The sequence below is a fragment of the Oncorhynchus tshawytscha genome, linkage group LG08 (genome assembly GCF_018296145.1).
Source record: "Oncorhynchus tshawytscha isolate Ot180627B linkage group LG08, Otsh_v2.0, whole genome shotgun sequence".
Lineage (NCBI taxonomy): Eukaryota > Metazoa > Chordata > Actinopteri > Salmoniformes > Salmonidae > Oncorhynchus > Oncorhynchus tshawytscha.
In genome coordinates, this window is record NC_056436.1 from 74,349,526 (window position 1) to 74,371,576 (window position 22,051).

Genomic DNA, 22,051 nt, shown 5'->3' on the forward strand with positions numbered 1-22,051 from the left:
GGGTATTGCGTCTATAGGATGGCACTTCAAAAAGCTTAAAATACTGCTACCAGTTTTAGAATGTAGCATTTAGTTGCCTAGCAACGTGGACCTCAAAGGGGTATTACTGCGGGTTTAGGCATCTGTCTGAACCCCTTTAAAGACATGATGACTGACGGATAGAGGAATTGACAGATAGGCTAGAGACACTGGATGAGTGAGTGGGAAGCAAAAAGAGAGAGCAGGGAGGGGAGGAGTTATGCACAGGTAAAAAGACAAGACACCAAAGATCCAAGAGCACAGGGACACAGGAACAAAAACACTAGTGCACCAGCTCTGGGCATTGTAGGAGTGTAGAAAGTGTGGTTCTCCTCTTCTCTCTCCTGCATTAGTTCTCTCTTAGACCAGGGAGAGTCACCAACCACATCCCTGGGGCTGGGAGTCCGTCAGCATAGAGCAGCATAAATTATTTCCTAAAAGGAAATATTATTAAATATTATCCGCTTATAACAAGAAATCATTGTTTTCATAATATTATTGCAAGATCATTTAATAATTAAACAGGTGTGATGATTGACTAAACCACTAGTATTTTATGTATGAATTAAATGAATAACGGGACTCCCATTGGTATGAATAAACCCTGGGGGAAACGCACCTGTTACGTCTAGGAGGTGCACGAGCCAGGTGGCAGTGACGATCCCGACACCACAGAGCCGCCAGAAAATCCGCTCAGTTGGCTTCCATCGACTGTAGGCCAGGTTCCCACACATTTTAGTATGATTATGATACTATTTGACGTGAAATTTTCACTTGTTGATCAGTTGTATGTGTACGGGTATTTAGGGTTCATTTGCATTTCTGAGACAGTTATGAACAGTTGTATTGATGGGAAACCTCACATTTGATATTTGATACATATTGCAAACTGGATCTTTTAGTTTTATACAGAAAAATGTGATATTCCAAGATTACTATTTGAGAACATGCACTTCACACAATGAACTTATGTATTGAATCTATCTACAGTTTACAGTTACATAATGACAATGAGGAATCATATTCTTTAGTGTGAAAGTGTTAAAGGCCCAGTGAAGTCAAAAACATGATATTCCCGTTTTATATATATTTCCACACTATGAGGATGGAATAACACTGTGAAATTGTGAAAACAATGATAATGCCCTTTTAATGTAGGAGCGGTTTGAAAAGACAGCCTGAAATTTCAGCCTGTTTCAGTGGGCTGGAGTTTTGGCCTTCCATGGCGACATCACCAGGCATTAAATTAGTTAGACCAATAAACCTCTTTTTGACCATTTTAATTTAAAACAATCACAGTAAGTTACTTAATTGTTATAATTTGATTGAGGTAAAAATATCTGCATTGGACCTTTAAGACCCACTATTGTATTGCTTTTAGGAGTGCCACAGCAGTAACCATACATCATTATGTTTGTAGTATCACTCTTCATGTATATAGTGTTCAGCACGTTCTATTCACTCACGGTTGGACTGATTGCACTGTTTTCATTGCTGTAAATACTTCAGAGGATCCAGTTTTTAGAGAATGAGTGTTGAGTGAAATACCAGTCTGTGCAATAATCCCTTTTGCAGTGTCCCTCCTTTTATAGTTTACATAATTTAGCCAAAATGTACCCCTCCTGAGTTTCTTGTAAATTTTGGATGTGCCAATTGCTGAAGTATGAACAGAAGCTTGGGATTGCCTATATGTCCATGTCACTTCCCTAAGACGTATTTTCCAATACAGTTTTGTTAGCAGATACATTGACATTTTAATAGGGCAAAAGCAGTTTCAATACAAAAAAAAGTAAATAAAAATACATTATTTACCATAAATACTCATTATGGAGATCATTAACATGATATCACAAAAGAAAATCAACCTAAATGACACTTAAAACAAATACAAAAGGTCATACAGTACTGACATTGTGTTATATGATTGTTTTCCATTGACGTTGTTAGTATATACCGGTACTTTACAAAATTCTACTAGAAAAAAAATCCCCAACCCCATGGAATATCAAGTGATATATAAAATGTAAAAATATAATAAATCAAAGTCTAAAGAATTGAGTGTGTCTGCATTCGAACTCAAGTACATGTGCAAGTCTGCATGCAATGTGCCTCGCTCATTGTGGCACAGATATGAACAGCTACAAAAACCTTAAAGATGATAGCTGACAAATGTTCAATAATGTTAGATTTAAAATCAGACCAGCAGTAGGATGTGATTCAGTCACAATAGAATGACTATGGTTGCCTCCCAAAAGGCACCCTATTGAACCTTGGTCAAAAGAAGTGCACAATGTAGCGAATAGAGTGTCATTTGGGACACAGCATATGGACCTTGGCGCCAGAGGTTCCTTCGTTTTTTTTGTTGTTGCAGGAAAACCTTTGAGATAAATGCTTTTAAAAACATCCAAAAGAAGTAGACAGACAAAACTTCACTACAAAAGTCCACTATTAATATCCCTCAAACCACGTGATCATATTTTGAAATCCATAAATCAATACACTTGGTTATTTTTAGAACAAGTACAAAATAGATAATTTGGCAACAAATTAAGCACACTGCCTGTCTTAGCAGTCCACACCATATAAAGGAGAGGGGGGGGGGATAGTTGGGGAATAGTTAGCGTGAGATGCTAATCCTTTCTTTATAACATGAACTCTGTAGAGACAGTGGTAACGGTAGTCTCTGCAGAGTGTGTAACAGTCCAGGGGAGATAACAGCCATGATAGGAGGAGAGAGGGGAAGGGGTGGGGCTTGCCGACAGGGTTGTGATGAGAGGACTCCCTCCTTTCCAGTCCCCAATCAGACCCAGACCCTAGCTCATGGTCATTAAGGGGTGTGGACCAGGGTGTGAGGGCTTACTGTCCTTGTGTGGGTTAGTAAGTTGGTGTCCCCTGGCTGAGGGCAGGGTGGGTTACTCTGGGGTGGCCCCAAAGATACTAATAACTAACCCCTATTCATCCTCTGTGGTGGGGCTCTGCTGCTTGTATATGGATGCCTTGTCCTTAAGCAGCACCAGGCAAAGGTGACAACTCCAACTACCTGGAAACACACACAGAGAGAAAGAGAGTTTAGACTCACCAGTACAACATTAACAAGTGGGCTTCATTGAAGTCAAGCAGGAGTTGTGGTTAGACTGTGACATACCTTCTGGGGGCTCAGTCATAGGAGGGTTGAGGCAGTACATGTGGTATCCTCGATCACAGTCATCACAGAACAGCAGCTGGTCCTGACAGACAGAGAAACAGAAGCAGTGTGTGTGAGAAAACAACACAAAGAAAACGAGAAGTATGAAAAGGCAGAGGTGGAGCAGCACTCACGTCGTTCTCTGAGGTACCACAGACGTTGCAGCACTTGCACTCGATACACTGCCAGCGGTACGTCTTCACAGCTGCCATCATCACATCTGTGAACTGCAGGCAGGACGGGTGACCTGAAGGGAGACAGACACAGGTCTCTTCTCAATGACTTACCAACCGGGCTAAATAAAGGTTTAAATACATCAACAGAACACAAACAGAGCCAGAGGACCACATTATAGTCTAGTATTGCTAACATTAGTTTGGCTGTTTACATTTATGAATTTTGACAATGCTAACTCCTGGCTGTGGCAAAAATAAATAATGGATTATTGTGGACTCTGTCACTATGGGCCTTCAGACACAAGTCCGGTTAAATAGATTTTGCCTGAACTATCCCTTTAATAGAAATGGGGACATGGGTGGGAGGTTCGTACCAGAGCGTCCGCAGTCTGAGCAGGACACTAGCTCCTCTGACTGGCCGGTCTTCTGGTTGTGGGCGGAGTCTCCCAGACAGAAGTCGCAGTAGTCGTTGGGCAGGGCCAGACCGTTAGGGCCTTTCTTAGGGGCTGGAATAAGAGAGGAGACAGAGAGATAGACAATACACTGACACTGCCCTAGAATACTGATATCCCTCTGAAACCAGAGTAGAGTGACTAACTTTGCAATAGTTTGACTCACTCTTGAGGTGCACTTCATTTAGCTTTGGGTATGCACTTTTGGGACTAACCCATTGCTGTAAATGAAGCGCACCTCAACTATTAAGACCTGCATTTGACCCAGGTCTGGTATCATGAGATAATCAGGAGTGATTCTCCATCTATAATAGAAACGACCAGCTCTATAGTAGACGGTGATTCCAGTGGCTATCATTCCAAACAGTGACTCACTCTTGTGCGCCTCAGGCTGGCGCCGGGGGGGAGGGGACTCTATCTCCTCTCTGTCCTCCCCCTCTTCCTCCGCCAGATGGGAGTGTGTGTAGTGGTAGCTCAGGCCCGGACGGTTCTTGTAGCGCTTCCCACAGACTGCAAACACACAGCATCATGGTTTAAGTCATCACACACATCAACAACTGGATTTGCATCACGCATACACACATCAGAATTTACATCAAATAAATGTATACTCACTGTCACAGGCGTATGGTTTGTCCTGCTCCTCCAAGGCTGCAGCGGCTGCCTCCAGTTTCTTCTTTCCATTTCCCACTCCACGACCCTTGGACTTGCCCTTCCCTCGTCTCTTGGGGGTCTCATCCTCAAAGTCCTCATCATCCAGATCATCCAGGTAGTCATCGTGGTCCAGAACCCTCTGAAAGGAGAGTAGAGTTTGAGATAATATTGGTGCACTGACAGACTATTGGGAGAAACTCAAACCTTTTTGTACAGATTATTCGGAGTCTGGTTTGTGAAATGTGCATTGGTCCCATCTAACCTTGCGGATGCGTCCAGAGGAGGTGTGGCTGGAGACCATGGCAGCCACAGGTTCAGGTGTGGCTGGGTTGTCTTCCGGGGCCCGGGGGTCCGGCGGGCCCCTCCTCTCCAGGGGCTCCCCCTTCAGCAAGGCCTCCAGGCTGCTGCCGTCCACCGCTCCCACGGCATCCCGTTTCAGACCCAGCTCCAGCTCCGCTACACAGAGAGATAGAGGCTTATTCAATACCGAGGAGGCAGAAGACCACACTATTCCCTCTGACACATAAAGAAGAACCAATAAAAAGTCATACGAGGAGGAATTGTACCTGATTTAACAGGGGGGAAGGCCAAACGGGGGTCCTCGGGAGGGTGGGACCGTCGTTTCTTCCTCCAGCGTCGAGACGGATAGCTATACAGCTGCCCAGGAGCCATGCCTCATCAACAAAAAAAAGTTGATCATTAAAGTGTGCCTTCAGGAGAGTGAATGTGTGTGTGCGAGCAAGTGTGTCTTTGCTACAGACCTGCACTCCTGTGTCTCTTCTCCATCCAGATGTAACAGTTGCTTTGAGCAACACCTGTCTGAGAGTCAATGAAAGGCATAAGGATGCTCCTCTCAGCACACAGCCGAGCATTATAGCTGTGGCACTGTTCCATAGCATCCTTATAGTACTGCTCACCGAGCCTGAAACAAGAAAGCACAATCACACTCATGTTAGACTAGAAATGATTATGGTGGCTAATCTAACCACTTCAAAATGAATAATCCTGTATTGTTGTACAGGACCACTCCGTTCCTTGTAATATTACAGGATAATATCTAGCTACAGTTTTACAACAATCAAACCACTGTGTATTCCACAGAGTCTGATTAACGATGTTGGAAAAGTTATGAGAAAATGTACGAAAACACTTGGCTGCTGTAGCGAACAATACAGAGACTGTAGGTAGACAATGCAGAACCGCAGACAGGGTGCACTTGAATTGTTGGCAAGGTAGCTGCGCTGGTCTCAGTGAACGATGGGCCTATTTATAAAGCTAGCTACGTAGCTATTAGTTAACGTTAGGTGCAATTTAATCACCATATTCTGTCGACCGTTTATACATTTCAATCTTGTACTGAAACAGTTTACTGTACGTTAACAAAGGACAATCGTTTTCAACTGAAGCATTGTTGTCTAATATAAGCTAGCTAAACTTGCTAGCTAGTTAGCAAAGAGAAACAATAGCCATAGCTAGTTGGCCATCTACGTATAGACAAGGCATTGCTGTAAAGTCAACTAGAGGGCAAATAGTAATTTTCTCCATCATTTCCAACACATTGTCAACTCCTGCGTCGGGGCCTACATCTCTGAAAGTGTCACATGCTCCTACTCGTCCAAAAAATTAAGGACAACTTACACAACACTATCTACGGCCGCCGCCATGTTTGCTCAGTGCAGTCGTCAAAATGTCCATTGCGCCTGCGCGTGTAGCTGGGTTCAATATCCATTTCCAGTTAATCAAAACAAAGGTCCTTTTGAGTATTCTCATGTAAACTTGAGGAATTTGCAGTAGAAAAATCACTGGTTGAACAATGTCAGCTGAAAATAAATACAACACAATAAGCAGATTGAGAAAAAAATATTTATTGACAAGAAGAGTGTGAGAATCAGAATGTATGACTGATAATCATTGAAGTGCCCAACATGTCTCAGGAAAACTACACTGTAAAATAAGTAGTGATTCGGTAGGATAACAAGCACTTCACCTTCGCATCGTCCTTGTGGAGGTCCGGCAGGGTGAAAGGGGGTTGTGGGTAAATTAAGTGATGGTGGACATCTCTCTCGGTGGGGAACAAATACAAACCGACAATCAACTCTGAGGAGGAAGTAGAACTCTATTTACAACAGCAAGGGAAGCATTTGAGCTAATGTGGTTGGTATGTAGGGTGTAAAATGAGGCAGTGTGTGTGGTGGATAGGTTAATATCAAGTCATATTTACCCTCGGTGCCTTTCACGATGCTCCCTACACATCTGGAGAAGATGGCATCAAACGTCTCGGTCAACAGAAACTTCTGTCACACGCAAAGAAAGAAAGAAAAACAATCAACTTCTGATATAAAATGCAAGTCAACATCCTAGATATGTAAAACTAACTATAGAGTCAGTAACCAAGAGAAAGGGAAAAGGTACCTCTATCTGCTCATGTTTGGAGTCCACAAAGGGTCCCAGCTGTGGGTTAGAGAGGAGATGTAAGGGATAAACATACAAACTTCAGTCAGAGAGCAAGCGTGTGTGTGTGTTACCTCATAAAGAGAGGTAAATTCTACTGACCAGTATGCAGACGTCGGGGAGGTCCCCGACAATGACGTTGATGAGGTCCACCAAGGGGGTCAAAGGTCAGGCCATCAGAGGGGATGTAGGGAGAGTGTGTCTTGAGCATCTCCATGAAGTCATACCGCTCAGCTTGAGAATCTCCATGAAGTCATACCGGTCAGCTTGAGAATCTCCATGAAGTCATACCGGTCAGCTTGAGCATCTCCATGAAGTCATACCGCTCAGCTTGAGAATCTCCATGAAGTCATACCGGTCAGCTTGAGAATCTCCATGAAGTCATACCGGTCAGCTTGAGAATCTCCAACAGAGTTTTTAGTCCTGGAATAGGGTTGATCAGGATCCAGGAAATCAAACAAAGATATTTTAGAGGAATCCCTCTCCCCTCAGAGTTTAGATGCTACCAACTTCCTCCCTGAGGTATTCATGCCCTTCATGGCGACCACCTGTCCAGGGAAGAGCGAGTACTCTCTGAGTACACTGCTGTCTACTGTTTCCTTTGATAGTGGTGCTTAATGGTTTAATCCATAAAATAAATAAATCACTGGCAAAAACAATGTCTCTGTGTGTCTTCCAGTTTTAATTTGCATTCATATCATATAAAAATACACATTTATTTTGTAATTCATAAATATCACAATACTAAACAAATACAATAAATTGTCTGTTATTATACAAGAGAACAGAAATGTCAACATGTTCAGATTTCCTTGCCACTTGCATAGTTCTTGGAAGGTCTGCTGCCGGTGAGTGTGTCCGCCTAAGGAACACAGTGGTAAACACAGGACTAGTAAATCATAAGCTCACATACCATGTCCACGGCTACAAGAGTATTTATAATACTGAACTCAACTCATCTCCTGTACAATCTGGAATATATCACAGAAGTAACACAGCCATAGTGTTAGGCTTGGCCACTTATCATGATAACACAACATATCATATTATAAATGGCTCACATCAACACCATTATCCCAGAAACCCTAGACCCTCTCCAATTAACATACCACCTGTCACGACTCCTACCGAAGGTGGCTCCCCCTTCCTGTTCGGGTGGTGCTCGGCAGTCATCGTCACCGGCCAACTAGCTGCCACTGATCCCTTTTTCCCTTTTCTGTTGGTTTGGTCCGATTTGTTTCACCTGTTTCTTGTTTAGACTTTTAGTTTGGCTATTTAAGTCGGTAGGCCGCCTGCTCTTCATGTGTTTGGCTATTTAAGTCGGTAGGCCCGCCTGCTCTTCATGTGTTTGGCTATTTAAGTCGGTAGGCCGCCTGCTCTTCATGTGTTTGGCTATTTAAGTCGGTAGGCCGCCTGCTCTTCATGTGTTTGGTTATTTAAGTCGGTAGGCCGCCTGCTCTTCATGTGTTTGGTTATTTAATGTGTTTGGCTATTTAAGTCGGTAGGCCGCCTGCTCTTCATGTGTTTGGCTATTTAAGTCGGTAGGCCCGCCTGCTCTTCATGTGTTTGGCTATTTAAGTCGGTAGGCCCGCCTGCTCTTCATGTGTTTGGCTATTTAAGTCGGTAGGCCGCCTGCTCTTCATGTGTTTGGCTATTTAAGTCAGTAGGCCGCCTGCTCTTCATGTGTTTGGCTATTTAAGTCGGTAGGCCGCCTGCTCTTCATGTGTTTGGCTATTTAAGTCAGTAGGCCCGCCTGCTCTTCATGTGTTTGGCTATTTAAGTCGGTAGGCCGCCTGCTCTTCATGTGTTTGGCTATTTAAGTCAGTAGGCCGCCTGCTCTTCATGTGTTTGGCTATTTAAGTCGGTAGGCCGCCTGCTCTTCATGTGTTTGGCTATTTAAGTCAGTAGGCCGCCTGCTCTTCATGTGGGCTTGTTTATTCCCACTTTATATGTGTGGTAGTGCGATCTTGGTTTGGTTCCTGTTTTGGGCATTTGTTTTATGATGCTCAGTTTAGTTTTATATACGATTTTGCCTGGTGCTGAATATAGAGATATCCAGAACTTTCTGCCTCCTGCACCTGACTCTTCACCCACTATGCACAAGATTGTTACACCGCCCCAACAGATCCACAGATGATGCAATCTCAATCGCACCCCACACTGCCATTTCCCACATGGACAAAAATAACACCTATGTGAAAATGCTATTCATTGACTACAGCTCAGCGTTCAACACCATAATGCCCACAAAGCTCATCACTAAAGTAAGGACCCTGGGACTAAACACCTCCCTCTGCAACTGGATCCTGGACTTCCTGACGGACGGCCCCCAGGTGATAAGGGTATGTAACAACACATCCTCCACACTGATCCTCAACACGGGGGCCCTTCAGAGGTGCGTGCCTAGTCCGCTCCTGTACTCCCTGTTCACCCACGACTGCGTGGCCAAGCACGACTCCAACACCATCATTGTTTGCTGACAACACTGGTAGGCCTAATCCCCGACAACGATGAGACAGCCTATAGGGAGGTGGTCAGGGACCTGGTAGTGTGGTGCCAGGACAACAACCTCTCCCTCAATGTGAGCCATACAAAGGAGCTGATCCTGGACTACAGGAAACGGAGGGCCGAACAGGCCCTCATTAACATCGACGGGGCTGAAGTGGAGCGGTTTGAGAGTTTCAAGTTCCTTGGTGTCCACATCTCCAACGAATTATCATGGTCCAAACACACCAAGACAGTCGTGAAGAGGGCATGACAACACCTTTTCCCTCTTAGGAGACTGAAAAGATTTGGCATGGGTCCCCAGATCGCCAAAAAGTTATTCAGCTGCAATATCGAGAGCATCCTGACCGGTTGCATCACCGCCATGTATGGCAACTGCTTGACATTCGACCATAAGGTGCTACAGAAGGTAGTGAGTACGGCCAAGTACATCACTGGGGCCAAGCTTCCTGCCATCCAGGACCTATATACTAGGCGGTGTCAGAGGAAGGCCTAAAAATTGTCAAAGACTCCAGTCACCCAAGTCATAGACTGTTCTCTTTGCTACCGCACGGCAAGCGGCACCGGAGCACCAAGTTTAGGTCAAAAAGCCTCATTAACCTCTTCTACCCCCCAAGACATAAGACTGCTGAACAATTAATCAAATGGCCACCTGGACTATTTACATTGACCCGCCTTGTTCTTACACTGCTGCTACTCGCTGGTTATTATCTATGCATAGTCACTTTACCCCCACCTACATGTACAAATTAATTTGACTTACCTGTACCCCCACATACTGACTCGGTTCCGGTACCCCCTGTACCGCATGCTTTTCAACCGTTCGCTGCCTGCACCCGCACGCCTGACTAGCATCACCACCCTGGATGGTTCCGACCTTGAATATGTGGACATCTATAAGTACCTAGGTGTCTGGCTAGACTGTAAACTCTCCTTCCAGACTCATATCAAACATCTCCAATCGAAAAGCAAATCTAGAGTCGGCTTTCTATTCCGCAACAAAGCCTCCTTCACTCACGCCGCCAAACTTACCCTAGTAAAACTGACTATCCTACCGATCCTCGACTTCGGCGATGTCATCTACAAAATAGCTTCCAACACTCTACTCAGCAAACTGGATGCAGTTTATCACAGTGCCATCCGTTTTGTCACTAAAGCACCTTATACCACCCACCACTGCGACCTGTATGCTCTAGTCGGCTGGCCCTCGCTACATATTCGTCGCCAGACCCACTGGCTCCAGGTCATCTACAAGTCCATGCTAGGTAAAGCTCCGCCTTATCTCAGTTCACTGGTCACGATGGCAACACCCATCCATAGCACGCGCTCCAGCAGGTGTATCTCACTGATCATCCCTAAAGCCAACACCTCATTTGGCTGCCTTTCGTTCCAGTTCTCTGCTGCCTGTGACTGGAACGAATTGCAAAATCGCTGAAGTTGGAGACTTATCTCCCTCACCAACTTCAAACATCTGCTATCTGAGCAGCTAACCGATCGCTGCAGCTGTACATAGTCTATCGGTAAATAGCCCACCCATTTTTACCTACCTCATCCCCATACTGTTTTTATTTATTTACTTTTCTGCTCTTTTGCACACCAATATCTCTACCTGTACATGACCATCTGATCATTAATCACTCCAGTGTTAATCTGCAAAATTGTAACTATTCGCCTACCTCCTCATGCCTTTTGCACACAATGTATATAGACTCTCTTTTTTCTACTGTGTTATTGACTTGTTAATTGTTTACTCAATGTGTAACTGTTGTCTGTTCACACTGCTATGCTTTATCTTGGCCAGGTCGCAGTTGCAAATGAGAACTTGTTCTCAACTAGCCTACCTGGTTAAATAAAGGTAAAATAAAAATAAAAATTGCATATAGCCTCGTTATTGTTATTTTATTGTGTTACTTTTTATTTAATTTTTTTACTGTCGTTTAGTTAGTAAATATTTTCTTAACTCTTTCTTGAACTGCGTTGTTGGTTTGTGGGCTTGTGAGTAAGCATTTCACGGTAAGGTCTACAACTGTTGTATTCCGGGCATGTGATTAATACAATTTGATTTGATCTTTATAATTGTGGTGTTTGAGTAAACAGAAATATAACCACCTCTTCTAACTCCAGTGGGTGTTACTCATGAAGCCTCAATGAATCACAATTTGATCAACAGGAGTTTGACTGTGGTCTGCTTCCTATCCCTTGAGCACAGTGAGCTGTAACTGCATGTTAAATCATATTGTGTTGAGACTTTGAGTCAAGCCTGTGGTAAGACAGACTCATTTTTATTGTTGAGTGAACCACAGATTATTCAGTCAGGGTAACTAAAGCAGAGCTTGTGTTGAGTTTATTTGCTCACCCATGAAGTCAGAGAGCTGGGAGAGGAATCTGTCACTGTGCTGGAGGAACAGGAACAGAGAGAGGGTCTGATCCACAGAGAGGATCCATTCTGGCTCAGGTTCCTGACACTGTGCTCTGTCTATACTGTACACAGTGTCACTGCAGAGGGGATCTGTTGAGAGGTGGTAGCAAGGTAATGTTAATGATAAGATAGTGTTGAAAGAATGACTGTTTGAAATTAGCAGATGGATTGTTAGAATCATCACACACTAAATTAGTTTGTCAGCAAGGCTCTGGTCTGAAAATAATAATTAGTTTGTCAGCAAGGCTCTGGTCTGAAAATAATAATTAATTTGTCAGCAAGGCTCTGGTCTGAACATTTATAATACATAAGCCGTGTTCAGTGGATGGCATTTCAGAATGTAAACATTTCTAAATATTGATGATAAGGATAGGCTACATCCACCACTTTGCATAGTCACGCCTCCTCAATGCTAAATTATGGAAATGTGGTTAATGCCCCATATGACTCAATCCCTCACTGCATGGAGTGGGTGTTTAACCTGTGTATCAGGATATGTTTTACGCTGTAGGAAGGCTGAGGGCTCCAGCAGGGGAAAGTTACTGGGCTGTAAAGCACCACGTACCACTGGGGTTAAAGACTGATGGTTCAGTAGGAATAAGGGTCTACTGTCACTAGTCAGACATCTTTCAAATGGTTTTATAGCCCCCAAAGCAAGGGGATATATGTGTGAGTGTGATTGTGACTGATAAAGGATATCTTTATGCGTGTGACTGTGGTTGCCAGGTTGGAGTACTGCAATATACAGGGGGTGAGAACTATGACTGGTAGGAGGTTCAGCTCCCCATACAGGCCTCTCTCCATGGCCTCAGGCAGGATAAGTAGAGACATCCCACCTAACACAGGATGGCCTCGCTGGCACCACGGGCCTGCTCCCAATGACATGGGAGGCCTGCAGGACCAACACATACAGACACACACACATAATTACAATATGATGTAGTGTGGATGATAGCGGTAAACTCTCTCCAACCTACACGATGACAAGAGGCATTGGAGTAATACTGACCGCATGATAGAAGGAGGAACGTCCATGGTCACAGTCTGGTCCTTCAGGGCGAGTCTCTCTGCCTTCCCACTAAGAAAAACCAGAGTAAAATACACAAATAATATTATTCCACAATATACACACATGAAATATATTCAGTGGCAGTAATAAAAGAATGAGAATATACCTAAAGATTCTCTGGTATGTTTCTCCTTCCAATTTGAGGTGAATTTTCACCCCTGCGTTAGTCAGACTGTGCAAGAAGCCTTCTTTGTGTGACCACACCTTACACCTGTCCAGTTTCACCGCATCTCACACCTGTCCAGTTTCACCTCACTGATCTGGAGAATAAAGGACACAGAGTCACATACCCCACTCAGTGTAACACCTTTCCAAAAGCTGTTATTTGAGTTTGTCCACTGTGTTGTGTGGTGGCTGAAATTAAAATAGCGCAGTACACTATTTTGTGGAGATAATCTCTTGTCTATTGTCAACTGACTTACTAACCAACAGGGTGTATGTTTGGCTGAGCCTGGTGGGTACTGTAGTTTCCCACCTGGAGGGAGAGAAGGAAGTGGAGAGGGCTGTAGATTTCGGTGAAAGCACATAGTTCCTCTGGGGCAGGGGGAGGCATTGGGGTCCAGTCTCTGCCAGAACTCTGAAAAAAATCCATTAGAGAGGAAGATGAACACAGGAACTCAGTTGGCAAACTGACAGCAAACTGACAGAAAGCCATGTGGTCATGGCCCTATGTAGTACTGTGTACCTCCCATAGTCTGTTCTGGACTTGGGGACTGTGTAGAGACCTCTATTGGCATGTCTTGTGGGGTATACATGGGTTTCCGAGCTGCGTGCTAGTAGTTTAGAAAGACAGCTCGGTGCATTCAACATGTCAAGTACAGGCAGTGATGAAGTCAATCTCTCCTCTACTTTGAGCCAGGAGAGATTGACATGCATATTATTAATGTTAGCTCTCTGTGCACATTTAAGGGCCAGCCGTGCTGCACTGTTCTGGCATCTGACCACACAACTGGACAGTAGTCCAGGTGCGGAAAAACTAGGGCCTGTAGGACCTGCCTTGTTCATAGCATTGTTAAGAATTCAGAGTAGTGCTTTATTATGGACAGACCTCCCCATCTTAGCTACTATTGCATCAATGTATTTAATCCATGACAGTTTACAATCCAGGGTTACTCCAAGCAGTTTAGTCTCCTGAACATGCACAATTTCCATATTATTCATTAGAAGATTTAATTGAGGTTTAGGGTTTAGTGAATGATTTGTCCCAAATACATTGCTTTTAGTTTTTGAAATATTTAGGGCTTATTTCTTGCCACCCATTCTGAAACAGACTGCAGCTCTATGTTAAGTGCTGCAGTGATTTCACTTCAGCTGATGTGTATAGTGTTGAGTAATCAGCATAAATAGACACAAAGGCTTTACTCAGAGTACTCATTAGTAAAGATTGAAAAAAGTAAGGGGCCTAGACAGCTACCCTGGGGAATGCCTGACTCTACCTGGATTATGTTATAGAGTCTTCCATTAAAGAACACTCTCTGTGTTCTGTTACACAGGTAACTCTCAATCCACAATATATATATATATTCTACCTTTATTTAACTAGGCAAGTCAGTGAAGAACAAATTCTTTTTTACAATGACGGCTTAGGAACAGTGGGTTAACTGCCTTGTTCAGGGGCAGAATGACAGATTTTGACCTTGATCTAGCAACCTTTCGGTTACTGGCCCAACTCTCTAACCACTAGGCTACCTGCCGCCCCTGTAGCAGGGGATGTAAAGCCATATCACATACATTTTTCCAGTAGCAGATTATGATCAATAATGTCATAGGCTGCACAGAAGTCTTACAAAACAACTCCCACAATCTTTTTATTATACCTTTCTCTCAGCCAATCATCAGTCATTTGTGTGTGTGCCGTGCCGTGCATGTTGAATGCCCTTCCCTATAAACTTGTGTAAAATCTGTTGTTCATTTGTTTATTGTGAAATAACATTGTATCTGGTCAAACACAATTCTTTCCTAAAGTTTACTAAGGGTCGGTAACAGGCTGATTGGTCGGCTGTTTGAACCAGTAAAGAGTGCTATGCTATTTTTGGGAACGGAATGACTTTTTCTTCCCTCCAGGCCTGAGGGCACACAATTTCCTGTAGGCTTAGATTGAAGAGATGGCAAATAGGAGTGGCAGTATTGTCTGCTATCATCCTCAGTCATTTTCCATCCAATTTGTCAGACCCAGGTGGCTCGCCATTATTGATAGACAACTTTTTTCACCTCTTCCATACTCACTTTACGAAATTCAAAATTACAATGCTTGTCTTTCATAATTTTGTCAGTTATAGAGGTTCAGAATTTGTTGTTGGCTTGTCATGCCTAAGTTTGCTACCCTTGTCAATGAAACAATCATTAAAGTAGTAGGCAATATCAGTGGGTTTTGTGATGAATTAGCCATCTGATCCAATGAATGATGGAGCCAGGTTTGCCTTTTTTCCCAACATTTCCTTTAAGTTGCTCCAAAGCTCTTACTATCATTCTTTATATCAATTATCTTGTTTCATAATACAGTTTCTTCTTCTTTTTGTTCAGTTTAGTCAGATGATTTCTACATTTACCGTATGTTAGCCAATCAGCTGTGCAGCCAGACTTACATGTATCTCAGCTTGGATGTTGGCACACCACCTCAAGCTGAACCTCGACAAGACAGAAGCTGCTCTTCTTCTTGGGGAAGGCCTGCCTGCTCCAAGACCTCTCCATCACGGTTGACAACTCCATGGTGTCCCCATCCCAGAGTACAAAGAACCTTGGCGTAACCCTGGACATCACCTTGACGTTCTCTGCAAACATAAAAGCAGTGACTCGCTCCTGCAGGTTGATGCTCTACAACAGTGGTTCCCAAATTTTTTATAGTCCTGTACCCCTTCAAACATTCAACCTCCAGCTGCGTACCTCCTCTAGCAAGAGGGTCAGCGTACTCTCAAATGTTGTTTTTTTGCCATTATTGTAAGTCTGCCACACACACACTATATGATACATTTATTAAACATAAGAATGAGTGTGAGTTTGTCACAACCAGGTTCTTATAGGACCAGGGCACAAAAAAATAAATAATAATACAATTATTTTGCTCTTTATCAAATCAAAGTTTATTTGTCACATGCGCCGAATACAACAGGGGTAGTAGACCTTACAGTGAAATGCTTACTTACAGGCTCTAACCAATCACCCCGCTATCATCCAGAAGGCGAGGTCAGTACAGGTGCATCAAAGCTGGGACCGAGAGACTGAAAACAGGTCAGACACAGAGGTTAAAGGTCAAATGTGTATTTGAAGCAAAAGTCTTTGCTATGGGTTCTGCTCTTGACTTGGGTTGATATTCACACTAGGTTTATAATGGGTTATCATTATTGATTCCCTTTATTTTACTATAAATGTTATTCTACATTATAGATTTCTGTTGCTGATTTTCTAAAAGTGCTTTTGTGTTCTGAGTATAAACACTCTTCTTCATGGCCTATGTGTGTAGGTGGTGCAGGTGACTATGGAGGACCTTCAGGGAATGTGTAACGGTTCTCTTGTGGTGAAGGAGAGTCGGACCAAAATGCGGCGTGTAGATTGCGATCCATGTTTAATAAACAAACGTAAACCACGAATCAATACAAACACTACAAAAACGTAACGAAAACCGAAACATCCTATACTTGTGAAAACTAACAAAGACAGGAACAACGACACTAAGGACAATCACCCATGAAACACTCAAAGAATATGGCTGCCTAAATATGGTTCCCAATCAGAGACAACGATAAACACCTGCCTCTGATTGAGAACCACTTCAGACAGCCATAGACTTAACTAGAACACCCCACTAAGCTACAATCCCAATAAATACACACCACATACAAAAACCCATGCCACACCCTGGCCTGACCAAATAAATAAAGACAAACACCATATACTTTGACCAGGGCGTGACAGAATGGATTCCTCTAGACTGAAGAGGGCACTTACATAGAAACAGCATCAGCAATGGGTAAATAAGTTAAAGGCCTTGGTTTGTTTATTTAAGACCTTTAAAGTTGTTACCACAAGCACTGTTATTAAAGCATTTTACCCCCTGTTATTATTCATCCATCCATGTACTGTGTGCTTTTGCTTCCGATTCGAACAAAGTCTAAATAAACTGGGATATCAATAGGAAGTGCTGTGGTTTTTGAGCAAACATTTACATATTATAAATTGATCCAACTAATTATGAAGGTCAAACAGAGTGGGATTTCATCAATCCTGTGAGTGATAACGATGTTAGTAGAGGACAACACTGAACTGGATAAATATGTGTTCAGTTACAGCTTGATGTCATGTTGGGGCCTCCATGCCTTCTAGTAGTATTCATTCCTCTGACAGCTGTATGTCTGCCAAACTGCAAAAGAAAGGACACAGAGAACATACTACTGTTTAAACACTACTAGCCACACAGCATTTCATAGGCATTAATACTTTATTATTGGATAGCAACTCCCAGAGTTTTACATTTACCACGAGAGCAGTCTGCTTTGGTGACATAGTAGTAATGTCCAGAAGTTGTAGAGCTTCTTTTTTTCTTGTTTTAAACACACAGACACTACATGTCTGATAACATGTCTGATAATGGACTCGTTACAGGCAAAGCCAGGGGTTTCCCTCTGTCTATGGGATGTAGATGTGTATCACCTGGATAAGCCCTAATGTGCCACGGTGCAACTTCAGCTGTACCGTCCATGAGGAGGATGAGGGGAAAGGGGATTGGTTTAGAGGAAAGTCTTACTGAAGGCAATATGCAGTCCAAGGCTACAGCCATAGTAGAGGTAGAAGATGGGAAAAGTGGAGCACTATTGGGAAACGTGATTAAAAAAACAACACAAAACTACTAATTGTACAATCTTATTCTCCATCTCTATTTTAAAGTATAACACATCAGCAAAAACAAGTAAAAGTAGAAAAATGTTTCAGCAAAATGTGAGCATAATTTGTGCATTTTTATCCTTTGGTTTCACAATGCAGGCTAATCGTGCACCTCATTTCCCCTCTCTCAGACCACTCCTGGTATCCTCCGGCATAGTTGACGGACCTGAAATTAGAGAAGGCAGACGTCATCATTTATCAAAAATTCCCAAGGCATCAGACAGTATACAGAGCAGTATTGTCAAAACATATACTCGTACTTTTGGAATCCCAGGCCTCGTACCTTGTCTGTGGCCACGCCTCCTCGTCGGCCCATCTGACAGTGAAACACCAGCTCAGGGGCATCCAGGGGGGGTTTGAGCACCCTGTATTTTGCCTGGAACTCAGCAGGGTCCAGCGCTAGGGCACTAGGGCACTCTCCATTGTATCAACTAGGAGAGGAGACACAGGAAGTTTACAATACGGCTCAATTTACAATAAAATAAATATACCAAAATAGCTGGCTCAGTGACAACAACAATAAATCAATCCTGTTTAGCAAATTTTGGGCTGAATTATACCCATGTGAATTGGGGTTCATTATTTTTCCAAAGGTTTGGACTCCGGACAAGCAAATCCCAATTGGAGCTGAGAGTGTAACTCAACTCAAGGACTCCGACTGAAGCTCACCTGGAATATGGATTGATCCTGGAATGTGTCTACCTCCTCTTTGGTCCGTACATCAACCTTCTGGGCAGTTGTTCTTGGCCAGAAGGGCCTTGAGGTCAGAGTAGGAGATATCCTTATCTGTGGAGAAGTCCATTTGCTACATGCAATACCATGATGTCAAGGCTATATTTAGCCTAGTGCAAACTTAACATACAACTACCTTCATGCTGCTTCCTGGCACTGACCATAACATTTCTTTGCGGAAATAAATGTGTAAGAAAATAAAAAAGTATTCTACAACTGAGTCAGACAGTGAGATTGCAGAAATTGCCCCAAAAAAAGACAGTAGAAAAGTTGAGTAATTGCATGATAGCACACGACCAGCCACTTTCAAAGCACACATTGCCTATCAAATCCAAATATCCATCCCTAACTAGAACATTTTCCGACAAGATAGAACTGCAAAAGGGGGCGGAGTTGCAATCTACCACAGAGATAGCCTGCAGAGTTCTGTCTTTCTATCCAGGTCTGTGCCCAAACAATTTGAGTTTCTACTTTTAAAAATCCACCTTTCCAGAAACAAGTCTCTCACCGTTGCCACTTGCTACAGACCACCTTCTGCCCCCAGCTGTGCCATGGACAACATATGTGAACTGATTGCCCCCCATCTATCTTCAGAGCTCGTGCTGATCACTGCGTTATTGCTTGCGTCCGTAATGGGTCTGCGGTCAAACGACCACCCGTCATCACTGTCAAACGCTCCCAAACACTTCACCGAGCAGACCTTTCTAACCGACCTGGCCCGGGTATCCTGGAAGGATATTGACCTCATTACGTCAGTAGAAGATGCCTGGTTATTCTTTAAAAGGGCTTTCCTCACAATCTTAAATAAGCATGCCTCATTCAAAATTTTTGAACCAGGAACAGATATAGCCCGTGGTTCACTCCAGACCTGACTGCCCTTGACCAGCACAAAAACATCCTGTGGTGTACTGCATTAGCATCGAATAGCCCCCACGATATGCAACTTTTCAGGGAAGTTAGGAACCAATATACACAGGCATTTAGGAAAGCAAAGGCTAGCTTTTTTAAACAAAAATGTACATCCTGTAGCACAAACTCCAAAAAGTTATGGGACACTGTAAAGTCCATGGAGAATAAGAGCACCTCCTCCCAGCTGCCCACTGCACTGAGGCTAGGAAACACTGTCATCACCGATAAATCCACAATAATTGAGAATTTCAAGAAGCATTTTTCTATGGCTGGCCATGCTTTCCACCTGGCCACCCCTACCCTGTCAACAGCCATGCACCCCACATTTCTCATTCACCTAAATCCAGATAGCTGATGTTCTGAAAAAGCTGCGAAATCTGGACCCCTACAAATCAGCCGGGCTAGACAATCTGGACCCTCTCTTCCTAAAATTATCAGCCAAATGTTTTGCAACCCCTATTACTAGCCTGTTCAACCTCTCTTTCGTATTGTCTGAGATCCCCAAAGATTGGAAAGCTGCCGCGGTCATCCTCCTCTTCAAAGGGGGAGACACTCTAAACCCAAACTATTACAGACCTATATCTATCCTACCCTGCCTTTCTAAGGTCTTCGAAAGCCAAGTTAACAAACAGATCACCGACCATTTTGAATCCCACCGTACCTTCTCCGCTATGCAATCTGGTTTCCGAGCTGGTCATGGGTGCATCTCAGCCATGTTCAAGGTCCTAAACGATATCATAACTGCCATCGATAAGAGAGAATACTGTATTCATCGACTTGGCCAAGGCCTTCGACTCTGTCAATCACCACATTTTTATCGGCAGACTCAACAGCCTTGGTTTCTCAAATGATTGCCTCGCCTGGTTCACCAACTACTGCTCAGACAGAGTCCAGTGTGTCAAATCGGAGGACCTGTTGTCCAGACCTCTGGCAGTCTCTATGGGGGTGCCACAGGGTTCCATTCTCGGGCCGAATCTTTTCTCTGAATACATCAATGATGTCGCTCTTGCTGCTGGTGATTCTCTGATCCACCTCTACGCAGATGACACCATTCTGTATACATCTGGCCCTTCTTTGGACACTGTGTTAACTACCCTCCAGACGAGCTTCAATGCCATACAATTCTCCTTCCGTAGCCTCCAACTGCTCTTAAATGCAAGTAAAACTATATGCATGCTCTTCAACTGATCGCTGCCTGCACCTGCCCGCCCATCCAGCATCACTACTCTGGATGGTTCTGACTTAAGTATTTGTAATTGTCCACATATTCTAGGTGTCTGGTTAGACTGTAAACTCTCCTTCCAAACTCACATTAAGCATCTCCAATCCAAAATTACATCTAGAATTGGCTTCCTATTTTGCAACAAAGCATCCTTCACTCATGCTGCCAAACATACCCTCGTAAAACTGACTATCCTGCCGATCCTTGACTTCAGCGATGTCATTTACAAAATAGCCTCCAACACTCTACTAGGCAAATTGGATGCAGTCTATCACAGTCCCATCCGTTTTGTCACTAAAGCCCTATATACTACCCACCACTGCGGCCTGTATGCTCTCGTTGGCTGGCCCTCGCTTCATATTCGTCGCCAAACCCTCTGGCTCCAGGTCATCTATACGTCTTTGCTAGTTAAAGCTCCGCCTTATCTCAGCTCACTGGTCACCATAGCAGCACGCGCTCCAGCAGGTATATTTCACTGGTCACCCCCAAAGCCAATTCCTCCTTTGGCTGCCTTTCCTTCCAGTTCTCTGCTGCAATGACTGGAACGAATTACACATTTAAAAAAAATATATTTCACTGAAGCTGGAGACTCATATCTCCCTCACTAACTTTAAGCACCAACTGTCAGAGCAGCTCACAGATCACTGCACATATCCCATCTGTAAATAGCCCATTTAACTACCTCATCCCATACCGTTATTATTATTTTTTGCTCCTTTGCACCCCAGTATCTCTACTTGCACATTCATCTTCTGCACATCTATCACTCCAATGTTGATTTGCTAAATTTTAATTACTTCTCCACTATGGCCTGTTTATTGCCTTACCTCCCTTATCTTACCTCATTTGCACACACTGTACATAGACTTATTTTCTATTGTGTTATTGACTGTATGTTTGTTTGTTCCATGTGTAACTCTGTGTTGTTGTTTGTGTCGCACTGCTTTGCTTTATCTTGGCCAGGTCACAGTTGTAAATGAGAACTCGTTCTCAACTAGCCTACCTGGTTAATAAAGTTAATAAAGGTGAAATAAAAAATAAAAAAATCAACCTGGTGTTACACTGACAAAATCAATGATTGACATTTGATCCAATGTACTGTCGTATTATGGCTCACAGAGACAGATGATCAAGCGGCGCTGTGAACTGCACGAAGAAGGTAAATGCAGAATACAGTCGTAGAATACGCACTTACCTGAGTTTGCCATCTTGTTTATCGGTGCCCATTTGAATGGAATCTTCTCATGTAGTACTGTATTTCCTAATTCGTTCCATGTTGATTGTTTGAGCGGTAATCATTGGACGACATTCTTAAAAACGAGGCACTTCAGCCAGTATTGAAGCTTTAGCCAATCAGACGGATCTTCAACAGCACATCATAC

The 22,051-nt window shown here is 43.4% G+C and overlaps 1 protein-coding gene and 1 pseudogene across 2 annotated transcripts; both read right to left on the reverse strand.

The window, feature by feature from the left end:
* Positions 1-1,282: 1,282 nt before the first annotated feature.
* LOC112255944 (zinc finger protein ubi-d4) lies at positions 1,283-6,224 on the reverse strand. 2 transcript variants are annotated; one of them, XM_024428802.2, is made up of 10 exons: positions 6,123-6,224; positions 5,246-5,406; positions 5,051-5,158; positions 4,747-4,940; positions 4,446-4,623; positions 4,206-4,340; positions 3,753-3,884; positions 3,337-3,449; positions 3,164-3,245; positions 1,283-3,058 (listed from the first exon to the last, which is right to left on the reverse strand). In XM_024428802.2, exons 1-10 carry the CDS (start codon positions 6,146-6,148, stop codon positions 2,970-2,972), a joined length of 1,218 nt encoding a protein of 405 aa, XP_024284570.1. In that variant the 5' UTR covers positions 6,149-6,224; the 3' UTR covers positions 1,283-2,969. The 2 variants fall into 2 exon arrangements, with proteins under 2 accessions (XP_024284570.1, XP_024284569.1); XM_024428801.2 differs by lacking the exon at positions 6,123-6,224 and having other exon boundaries at positions 5,246-5,450.
* Positions 6,225-17,357: 11,133 nt separating this feature from the next.
* LOC112255946 lies at positions 17,358-22,051 on the reverse strand (annotated as a pseudogene).